This window comes from Populus euphratica, unplaced genomic scaffold (assembly GCF_000495115.2).
Source record: "Populus euphratica unplaced genomic scaffold, PopEup_1.0 scaffold532.1, whole genome shotgun sequence".
Classification (NCBI taxonomy): Eukaryota; Viridiplantae; Streptophyta; class Magnoliopsida; order Malpighiales; family Salicaceae; genus Populus; species Populus euphratica.
This window is the reverse complement of record NW_011500416.1, coordinates 42739-54156: the sequence shown is the minus strand read 5'-3', so window position 1 is coordinate 54156 and position 11418 is coordinate 42739. Positions and strand designations below refer to the sequence as shown.

General features: G+C 33.3%; 1 protein-coding gene across 2 annotated transcripts in view; it reads left to right on the top strand.

Annotated features, from left to right (window-relative positions):
* The first annotated feature begins 1847 nt into the window (after positions 1-1847).
* LOC105114540 (beta-glucosidase 12-like) overlaps positions 1848-11418 on the top strand; it is a 47895-nt gene continuing 38324 nt past the window's right edge. Inside the window, exons 1-15 of one of the 2 annotated variants that reach the window (XR_840157.1) lie at positions 1848-2058; positions 2147-2216; positions 2467-2525; positions 2619-2694; positions 2827-2904; positions 3102-3189; positions 3283-3541; positions 3651-3766; positions 3877-4094; positions 4181-4212; positions 4316-4418; positions 4509-4611; positions 4729-4926; positions 5008-5096; positions 5182-5207. Coding sequence is in view for 1 of the 2 variants with exons in the window: in XM_011011108.1 (XP_011009410.1) it covers positions 1981-2058; positions 2147-2216; positions 2467-2525; positions 2619-2694; positions 2827-2904; positions 3102-3189; positions 3283-3541; positions 3651-3766; positions 3877-4094; positions 4181-4212; positions 4316-4418; positions 4509-4611; positions 4729-4926; positions 5008-5071 (1542 nt within the window). In the remaining variant the exon portion in view is untranslated. Of the gene's footprint in view, positions 2059-2146; positions 2217-2466; positions 2526-2618; positions 2695-2826; positions 2905-3101; positions 3190-3282; positions 3542-3650; positions 3767-3876; positions 4095-4180; positions 4213-4315; positions 4419-4508; positions 4612-4728; positions 4927-5007; positions 5097-5181; positions 5457-11418 lie in introns of those variants that run through there. The other variant, XM_011011108.1, reaches the window with a different exon arrangement.

The following is an 11418-nucleotide window of genomic DNA, read 5'->3' as shown; positions in this document are numbered from 1 at the left end:
ATTTAATTGTAAAGGTGGAGTGTGGTTTAGTTTTTTTGGAGGTGAAGATAGTATGGTATGAAAATTTGATAATTCCAACACTTATTCAGTTCATTCATGGTGCAAATTTCTAGATACCTTATTTACTATAAGGACTCTTTCTTTCTTGGTTTTGCTATGGAAAGATTTTGCACCTCCTAAAAGTGATTTGTTCACGTAACTCCTATTTAATGATAGTCTTAGGATTGTTAATTATGAGGATGCTCTTTTGCCTTTTTATTGTGAGGAGATTAAAACTAGTAATCATCTATTTCACCACTCTACTATGATGTGGAATTTTTAGAGTAGATTCATGCATTAGTTCGGGTTAAGTTGTTTATCTAAGGATCCTGAACAAAATCTTCAAGAATGGTATAGGTCAGTTAGAGATAATTTTTAGTGTCAAGCTATTATTTTTTTATACAAAGGCTTTTATTGATCTATCTAGTTAGTTCACAATCGACTAATTTTCGAGGCAAAGATCTATGATTGAGATCCTTTAGTAGTCTTGAATGTATCTTGAACTAGACTAATTAGTTTGATTTTTGTTTTTTTGCTCCTTGTTTTAGATACTTACATTGTAAGTTTTTATTCCTTCGGCACTATCTTCTTAATGGTGCTCTTTTAATTTAATTCTACTCGATTACTATAAAGAAATAAATTAAAGATACATCTATATATTATATTCAGCTCCTATTTATAATCCTCGTATATGTAGCAATGCATGGTAGGAGAATTATAGGTTTCCTACTGACAAGCTTTCAACTGAAAAAATAAAAAAGCTCTATAAGCATCTTGCAAATATTTGGAAATCTCAATAATGAAGTACAATGACAATAATTACTTGAACTCGAGGCACTATACTGGTTGTGTGATTTGTATTCTGTGTTTAATCGTGCCTAGATAATGGGGATAGTATGATAAAAAAGGTAACTAATACTGCTAATTGTTATGGAATTCGTTGGAGGCTTGAATTCCGGTAGAAGCAAAACGCAGTTTGTTTCTCCTAATCAAGTTGAAGTTTTCGCGCGGATAAACTTTCTTGGAAAATAAACTCCAGACAGTTGTAAAATTGAATTCCAGGCTGATGACTAGTTGCTGGTTTCAAAGACAAATGAATTCCAGGCTGATGACTAGTTGATGGTTTCATAGACAAATGAATTCCAGGCTGATGACTAGTTGATCGCTTCAAAGCATTTCTTGCGCGATTTAGAGATTGGTTGTCAGTTTGGGATTGAAGAAAGGTCATCTTAGAGATTGATCGTAATTGGTTACTCTCCTAGGCTTTTGGTTAATGATCATGTATTGTGCTTGACTTGTCTAATTCAGCGTAAAGAAATGAAAATTGTTTGATGCGAAATTTCTAACAAGTGATTGGTAATGTTTTATGTATCTCAGAATATAGTCCATGTCTGAATGAGAAAGGTCAACATGCACACATTACCATTTAATAACTCTTCTTGGGCTGGAAACTTTCGCCTGGCTTCATTGCCATCAGACAAGAAAATTAATGTCGTTGAAAATTCTTATGTTGACGATCCGGTTGCAGAATTTTCTCTGCAAGATTCAAGTACAGTTGCTAGGCTTCACAGTGCAATTAGAGCACGGAATCTTCAGTTTTGTGCTTGTTTCAACACCATGAATTCCTCAAATGAGAAATATCCTTATCCAGTTAGAAGTTCCGAATTGAATTTTCATTGATCGGTCAATTGAAACAAATAATAATAGTTGACCACAATTGTCCTTCTTGGTTGTTGGGAATAACCTTTCAGAATAATGCCTATAAATAGGCTCTGGCATGTCGATGTTCTTACAAAATCCAAACTTCATACGTTCATTTATTTATTTTTTCACTGCTATCTCACTATACATTCTTTATTCTGATCACCCAACAATCTTTAGTACTGCTCAAGCTTTTATTGCTCTTCTGCAAGGCTGTTCAACAAAGACTAAGTGTATATCATGGGAAGTATTGCCCAGTTGAGTCGTAATTCTTTCCCAGATGGTTTCGTTTTTGGATCTTCTTCGTCAGCTTACCAGGTACAACATTGCTTCAAGTACTCTGGTCGAATTGAAGAGAGAAACGCCTTAATTGTTTGTTCTCTGATAACGTTTAAATTATATGCAGTTTGAAGGTGAAACAAACAGGAGAGGTAAAGGGCCGAATATATGGGACACCTTCATCGAGGAGCATCCAGGTATCTCTTTATTCAATGCAGGAGTTCGTTACGATTCTTTCCTAACTAAAACAACGACTATAAATCTCTCAAGGAGTCACCTGCCAGCATGTTGATGGCCTGCCTAAAACCATAGTGTATTTTGTCTATTAAATCCAAAAGAAGAGAGGGTTAGGGGGAGAAAGTGCGTGCAAATTAAAGATGTACATATGGTTGTCATCAAATAATATACATTCAAAGGAATTTAAGAACAAATTCTGAAAAATTGCAGAGAGGATAAGTGACCATAGCAATGCAAAGGTGGCAGTTGATTTCTATAATCGCTATAAGGTACGATGTTCATCTTATTTTTCTTCTAGTTACCTTTTGTCGATCTGATCACCATTGCACTTGCTGATATATTTTACACACAAAATGTTATAGGAAGATGTGCAAAGAATGAAGGCAATGGGAATGGATGCTTTCAGATTCTCTATTTCCTGGTCTAGGGTATTACCCCGTGAGTGTTTTCCTTTGTTTTTACCCTACATCTCATTCCTTTTTAATTCACGACGATGGGACGCGACTTGACTTTCGAAGTCCCATATTTTTCCTTTCTTTGATTTTTCAATCATCGATTTGAATTCATCAGATGGCAGACTAAGTGCTGGAATAAACGAAGAAGGGATCCAGTTTTACAACAATCTCATCGATGAGCTCGTAAAAAATGGTTATAACCCTTTCCTTTTCCTCGATGACTGTGTTTCATAGTAATGTTACCGACTAAATAAGAATCTTGAAGTGGCCATGGTAAATGCAGGGGCAATCTTACTTTGCTTGAATTTCGAAAATTTGAAAAGCATTTTCCAAACTTTCATACAAAACGTTTTTAGTTTTCTCATATTATTTTTGCTTTGAAATGTACAGGTATACAGCCTTATGTAACTCTCTTTCATTGGGACACTCCACAAGCAATTGAGGACAAATATGGTGGTTTCTTGAGCCCTAATATTTTGTAAGCGATCGTTTTTGTATTCATATTATATAAACATCTCACTTTAATTTAAATCCTCCATGCTTGAATCTAATAATTTCAAAACTCATATAGAAACGATTTCCGAGACTTTGTGGAGCTTTGCTTTCAAAGATTTGGAGACCGAGTGAAGCACTGGATCACTTTAAATGAGCCTTTTATGTTTAGTGTCAATGGTTATGACACGGGCACAATGGCACCCGGCAGAATTTCAACTTTGGAGAATTATCCAGGCCAACCCAAAATCTCTGGCGCCACTGAGGTTTACATTGTAACCCATCATCTATTGCTTGCTCATGCAACGGCTGTGAAATTATACAAGGAAAAGTATCAGGTTTGCAAAAGCTAAAGCTAAAGCTATAATTTGTGGTTCGTTTCATAACATATTTCACCAAAGTTTTCAGTGTGACTGTGCTAATTTTATCATTGAAAAATCTCGTCAGGCGTGTCAAGGAGGAAAAATTGGGATAACCCTCGTTTCTCATTGGTTTGAACCTTACTCAACTAGTGAAAGTGATCGGATGGCAACTAAACGAAGCCTTGATTTTATGCTTGGATGGTAAGCACTTTGCCAGCTGATTTGGATAATATAATAAGTTGAAACATTAATTTGGATTCTTAAATTCTATGGAGAAGAAACCAAGATATTAAATTCTATGTTTTTGGCAGGTACATGGATCCTCTAACGAAAGGTGACTATCCACAGAATATGCACGACTACGTTGGAGGAAGATTGCCTAGATTCACTGAGGAGGAATCCAAGATGCTGAGAGGATCTTATGACTTTATTGGGGTCAATTACTACACTACATATTATGCTCAGAATGTTGAGGATGTTAACTATAAGAATATTGGGTTTATGGAAGATGCTCGTCTTAACTGGCCAGGTGAAATATTTATTTACTTGTTGATTAAATGATAAAAAATAATAATAATTATAAAAGTCTGCACTTTCTCACTATTTTACGTACAGGGGAGAGAAATGGAATACCAATAGGCCCACAGGTGAATGTGATTCTTCATTCTTGTTTCAACAAATTAGTAATTGATATGTGTAGAATCTTTCTTTTTCCCCCTTGGTATTGAGATATATAAATCAAATTCGCAGGCGGGTTCAGGTTGGCTTTATATTTATCCCGAAGGTATTCGTCATCTTTTGAATTACATCAAGGACGCGTATGAAAGTCCAACAATATATATCACTGAAAATGGTAAGAACAGGGTTAACAACCCTCATGTGTTTATGGTTGTAGTTGTCAAGAAGCTCTGATTTACTGATCTGTTGGGTTTTTTTTAATTAGGAGTTGATGACGTGAATTCCTCGTCATTAGAGGAAGCCCTCAATGATGCCATAAGAGAGCAATATTATAAAGACATTTTCCACAATGTTTTGAAATCTATCAAGTGAGTTTTTTCTTTCCAAATTCGTGTTCTGGCTTCCTTTTCCAAACTGTACTAGTTTTTATTTTAAAAGGAATTTGTTTCTCAGTCTGATCTGCTCTAAAAACTTGACTTTTGCAGTGACCATGGTGTCGATGTCAAGGGGTTTTTTGCTTGGTCATTCTTGGATGATTTTGAATGGGCATCCGGTTATAGTTCAAGGTTTGGTCTCTTCTACATTGACTACGAAAACAACTTGAAACGATATGCCAAGAATTCTGTGAAGTGGTTTAAGCAATTTCTGGGGAAGGACGAAAGTACTAAACTCCAAGATAACATGTAAGGGCTCTTTTCATCTCCACTTATTATTATAAAAAAATCTCTCAACATTTCTCGTAACACAAATGATTGCAATAACAGAAAATCAAAATCTCGAATGGAGGAGGGATCGGCTCGTAGCCGTAAGAAGTCGAGAATTGATTAAACATTTGCATGAAATATATAATAAGGTATTTTTGTATATCATCTTCCATAACTACCAATTTTATTGTATTCACTTTTCACGCTTAACAAACTAATTTATTAACAATGCAGGAGCCCTTTTCGTAAGATCAAGACCTACTGGAAACCACATCAGAAGAGCACCAAACGCTGAAGCCAAACTTTGTTGCAGCATGTTAGGTTTCCACGTCTGACAAATTCTATTCTTCTAGCTTATGGACATCAGTGGATCTTTGCCTTCGAATTAATTCTCATATTTTCGTCTAGGATCGATGCTGTTCTTGTTGTAATAATACTATTGATTTGTGTTTCTTTATTTTTTTATTTATTATATGTATTGATTGGTTATCAATCAAACTCGATATTAAATAATAACTTGCTCTGCGCAATTTCTATTCATGCATAATCCTTTTCACTAGAATTCGAGGAATGCATTGTCGGACTGAAATTTATCAAGACCAAGTGAAAAATAAATAAATAATACCTATGGAACATAATTAATTCCTGAGGATGCTAAATGTAGGGTCTCTTTGAAATAATCCTTGAATTCAAGGGGAGGGGGTATAAGCAATTTTGGCTGTTATTATACTAAAGTGAAAGCTTGGTCACTTTTTTGGGATGACGAGCTGCCTAGGCATACGGAGCCGCTTCTGTGCTAAGGCGTAACCTTAAATCGTTGAGAATGACAGCTATGGCTTCATAACAAGGTGTGGCTCGTGCCCTATGCACTAATCTGCGGCCTTCGGCGTGGCCGAATCTGCCGGTTAAGAACCTCATTTCTCCGTCTCATTGGATTCCCTGCGGCGGCTTTTTTGTCAAGATATTACACCTGTTGGTTGTTTTTTTAATGGATAAGCGCTGATAATATTTTATTTTATTTGTAATTTTTGTCCCTCTTTCCCGCTAAAATTCACAGTAGTATCTTAGTTGCGGTAATTTGAGTGATGGTAAGCGTTTTTTTTATTTGTATTTGTTTTTAGTTTTTTTTTTATTTTAACCTTTAATCTAAATTTATTATTTTTTGTTTCTTCAATCTTGGTCCTTGGTTTTAATTCTTTTTGTTTCTTAAGTTTTTCTTGCCCTTCTTGTATTCATATAAATGTTTTGATTTTCATCCTTAGATATATTTTTTTAGGTTTATCCCTCATTTTTTAGTGGTTTCTTCTTTTAATTATTTTTTCAATTTTATTTTTCTTTTTAATTTAACCCTTCAATTCAAAATTACCTATCCTTTATTTATTTGTTTTTTCAAATTTGATTCTTATCTTATTGGGTATGTCATATCCCATATTTTTGCCCCCACACAAAAAAAGAAAAATACAAAAAAATCAAAAAATATATGTTTGGAGAAAAAAAGAACAATGAGAAAATGATGCCTAAACGCTTAAAAAATGGTTAAAAATTGGGTGAGGGGATTCAAACTACAAAGAGTAAAATTTCACCGTATTTTATTGACTAATGAGAGTCTTGTGGATAAACAAAATTCAATTTGAGGAAGAAAAGTCCAAAATTAGAAGTTTATGGACTCAATTAAAATTTTATTGAAGGTTTAATTGAATTTATGAAGATTTTGATGGAAAAAAAATTGATTTTGGAGTTAATTTGGGCTTTAATTGGAAGAAATTAAAGTTCTGGGGTCAAATTATAATTTTTAACAGTTAATTTGGTCAAATCAGGGGCTTAATTGCATAAATATTGAAGTTTGATGGCTAATTAGGGATTTAATTGAAGAAATCCGAAACCAAGGACCAAACTGAAAAAGACATGTAAATAGAGGGGCTGTAATTAAACCAACTAAAGTGAAAAGGGTGACCAACTTCAAGGCCACTTTTTTATTTTTGACAGGGTTGCAATTGCAATGATTTTTAAATCAAAATTGCAATTTAGAAATCAATTAGACAAATCACAAATTGAGAACCAATGTGAACTCTAACATGTTTTTGCCGCCTTTTCCTTTTAAATGAAACAACGTATTTTGTCCAAAACAGCATTGTTTCATACACTATTCACAAAAAAAAAGAGGCCGAAACAATGCCATTTTGAATGGCACCATATGTCTTCTTCTTCCTTGGATGCACAAAGAACAGGGGAAGAAGATTTTCTTTTCTTCTCTATTTCTCACCGACTTGCCTTCCCTCGTGGTGAAAGAATTGAGGGGATGTATCCCTTAAGCAGTTCGGACTGGCAGCACAGTGGCCGCCCCATCTATTGTCTTCCTCTATTTTTGCCTATAAAAACAGGGAAAGGGAAGAGAAAAGATAATGACAAAAAAAAAGACAATAAAGAAGAGAGAGGGTAGAGAATAGACGAGAGAAGAGAGAAAAGATGAGAAGAAAAGGAATGAAAAAAGCAAGCCACCAACACTGCCAATTTCTTATATGTATTGATTTGTTAGACTATACATCTGTCTATTACATATAATTTTCTTTAGGTGGGACAATCGCTGCGATACATTTTTATTTCTTATATGTATTGATTTGTTATAATAATAACTTGCTCTACGCAATTTCTTTTTCCAGTAATATTTTGAAGGATACTTCTATTCATGCATAATCCTTTTCACTAGAATTCAAGGAATGCAATATTGAACTAAAATTTATCAAGATAATTAGTACTTAAAAGTGTATTTTTATCAAGGTTTTAGATCATCATTTTGCACTTAAAGTATCAATAACTCCTTAACTAAAGCATGTTTTATAATAACATATCTAATAATATAAGATATCTTTAATTTATAGTAAATGTTCATTTTAAATCCAGACCTATCACATAAATGAAAAGATTGATGAGTTTAAGAACTAAAATGGAAAGGACAAAGAGATGACCAAACTTAGAAAAGGGATGTTGTTTGGTAATTGGGTCATATCTAGAGCTGTAAATTTTGAATTTAGGTCTATTTTATATGGATGGAAAGGTAAGACATAGGCCTACACCTTTCATATGGAGCCCAAGATGTAATAAGTTCATTTTCAAGTCCAAATTATAGCAACAATGAAGAAGTCTGAATCTGTCATGCAGCCCAAACACTATTCAGTGTTTGGCCTATATCTGGAGTTCTAGAAGTCCAAATGACCTCCATTTTTTTCCTGGAAAGCTAAGATAATTTTCTACAACTTTTATGTTTTTGAGTGGTTCCAATTCTTATGTTATCAATGATATTTTGGGCAGATAAAAGAAAAAAAGGATTGTCACCAAGTCAAGAGTTGGTCACCCACTCATCAATTAGTCATCAAATCAATAGTTCTCAATTTTGGCCTATAAAAGGAGGTATTTGCCATGCATTTAGGCATCTTGGTCTCTAGATCAAGATCATGCTCTTGCTTTCTCTCTTTATATTTTTGTAATGTTTAGGTTTTTTTTTCATTAACATTAAGTTTATGCCTTTCAATTCATTTTCTTTAGTCAGTTAACTTTTATCTTATTTATGTTCTTATTTTGTTTATTTATTTTTCTTTCTTTTATTATGTTTAGTTAAGTTTATTATGTCAAGGTGAAAAGGTTACACTAATAGTGTAAGAATAAGTATAGTGTAAACTTAATATGGACTTTAATGTTTAATACTAACATGTTTTGTATTTGTTATCTTGTTCACTCTTTAATACTTTGCTTGTTAAATGACTAATCTTGATTTGTATTATATAACACTTGGTATAACAAATGCTTGACACTTTCATAGCCTATATTATATGGTATAACCGACACCTGAGCTATGAAAGGAACTTGATTTGCTGTTAACATAAGTTATAATTTTGAATGTCTGACAAGATTTACAAGTATTAGTAGTAATCAAATAATATAACTAATGTAATCATGTTAACAATTTATAATCTGATTGGAACCTCCTTTGTGTGTTGTTTCCAATTCAATAATAAGAGTTTATACTATACTTGTTTGACATACTATTAGTGGATCCTCTAACCTTGACATTTGTTGTTATCATTGTTTAATCCTTACAATGATCTTCCATCTCAAAGTTCTCATCAACTTCTTCTTTATTATTATTACTATTACTATTGTTGTTGTTGTTGTTTATAATTGTTGTTTGTAATTTATACAATTAATCTCCCTGTGGTTCGACCCTGGTCTTGTTGGGTTATTTATTACTTCGACACTCCTGCACTTGGGAGAAGACATCAATCTTTTGGTCATGTCAAGTTTTTGACGCCGTTGCTAGGGAGGTAAGTTCTTGTACAAATTATAGTATTTATTTTATTTTCTCTTTTCACTTTTCTTATATATAACTTTATTTCTCTTATTTTGTTTCTCCTTCTTTTATTTTCTTCTTCCTTTAATTCTATTCCTACACGTGCATGAGAGTGTGGTCACGTACATTAAATCGTAAACTTTGTAGGGTATCCTCATCATTTTCAGAAAATATGGCCGAAGAAGATAATCAATAATTTCATAATGAGAATAATGAGAATAATCATATTAGAACACTTAAAGACCGCATGAATCGCACAAGAACAAGTGCACTATCATGCATAGTTTTTCCTCCTAATGCATCTCATTTTAATTTTAAGTCTGGCATTATTCAACTTTTACCTTCTTTTCATAGCTTAGATTTATAAAACCCATACTTGCATTTAAGGGAATTTGAGTAGGTCTGTAACACCTATAATGACTTAAATTCTAGCATGAACACCATCAGATTAATACTTTTTTTTTATTAAAAGATAAAGCTAAAACATGGCTACAAAATTTGAGACTAGGATCCATTTGTGCTTGGGATGAAATGCAATAATAATTTTTAAAGAAGTTTTTCCCTTATCATAAAACAAACTCTTTCAAAAGACAAATCACTACTTTCACTAAAAAACAGGAGAAACACTTTACCAATATTGGGATAGGTATCGAGACTTGCTTAATACGTGCCGTCATCATAGTTTTGAAACATGATGATTGATTTCACATTTTTATAAAGGGTTAACACCTGGAGATAGGCAAATGGTTGAATTAATGTGCAATGGAAGCTTTGAAGATAAAGACCTTTATGAAGCAATGGAGTACTTGGATTTTCTAGCTGAAAATGCTCAAAATTGGGACACTACAGGCACGTATGAGACTGCAAGTAAAATCCAACCTCATACATCTAATGGAGGTGTGTATAACCTTATGAAAGATCATGACCTTCAAGCTAAGTTTGCATCTATAGCTAGAAAATTTGAGGCTTTACAATTGAAAAAGAATGGTCAATTAAAATCTATTCAAGACATTGCATGTCAAATTTATGAAACTAATGAACATTCAACCAATGCTTGTCTGACTTTGCCTTCTTTCAAAGAATGTCTCCATGAACAAGCCCATGCTTTAAACATTTTTCAAATGCCCAATCATAACCCATACTCGCAAATATACAACCCTAGTGAGAGAAATCACCCAAATTTCAGTTGGAAGAGTGACAATTCATAAACTTCACAATCACCATTTCAAGCACACCATAATTTCTAAAATTCTCATGGATATACATCTCCTTATGCTCCACCTCCTAGAAGAAATCTTGAGGAAACATTACATGCATTCATTGAAAAGCAAGAGACAATCAATACTCAACTTGCTCAAGGCATAACAGATTTTAAGGACATTCTTGCAAAATTGACATTTGCACTCAGTTTCCAAAAGAAAGGTAAGTTTCCATCTTAACCACAATAAAATCCCAAGTGCAATACAATGCAAATGCAAGTAGTTCCGGAAGCCAACATATGGATCAAGTCAAATCAGTCACTACTCTTTGTAGTGGTAAGGTTATTGAAAAACCCACTCTTAAAACTTGTAAAAAAGATGATGAGTCAATCTCTGAGGGTAAGGAAGGGTTTGAATCTAAAAATTACAAAGAAACGATTGATACTCCGCCAGCACCTCCATTTCCTCATTCCATGACCAAACAAAGAAAATTCAATCATAATTCTGAAATCTTTGAAACTTTTAAAAAGGTAAGGATCAATATACCTTTGCTGGATGCTATTAAATAGGTTCCTTCTTATGCTAAATTTTTGAAAGATTTGTGCACTATGAAGAGAAAACTGAATGTGAAATAGAAAGTTTTTTTAGCCGAACAAGTAAGTCTCATTCTTAAGAACAATAATGCTATAAAATATAAAGACCCTGGTTGTCCTATAATTTCTTGCTTTATTGGAAAACATAAAATTGAAAGAGCCTTACTTAATTTTAGAGCTAGTGTGAATTTACTTCCATTTTCAATTTTTCAGAGTCTCAATTTAGGCAAGTTAAAACCAACCTCTATAACACTTTTAATTTCAGATAGATCTATAAAAGTGCCTGGAGGAATAATTGAAGATGTGTTAGTACAAGTCGATAAATTCATTTATC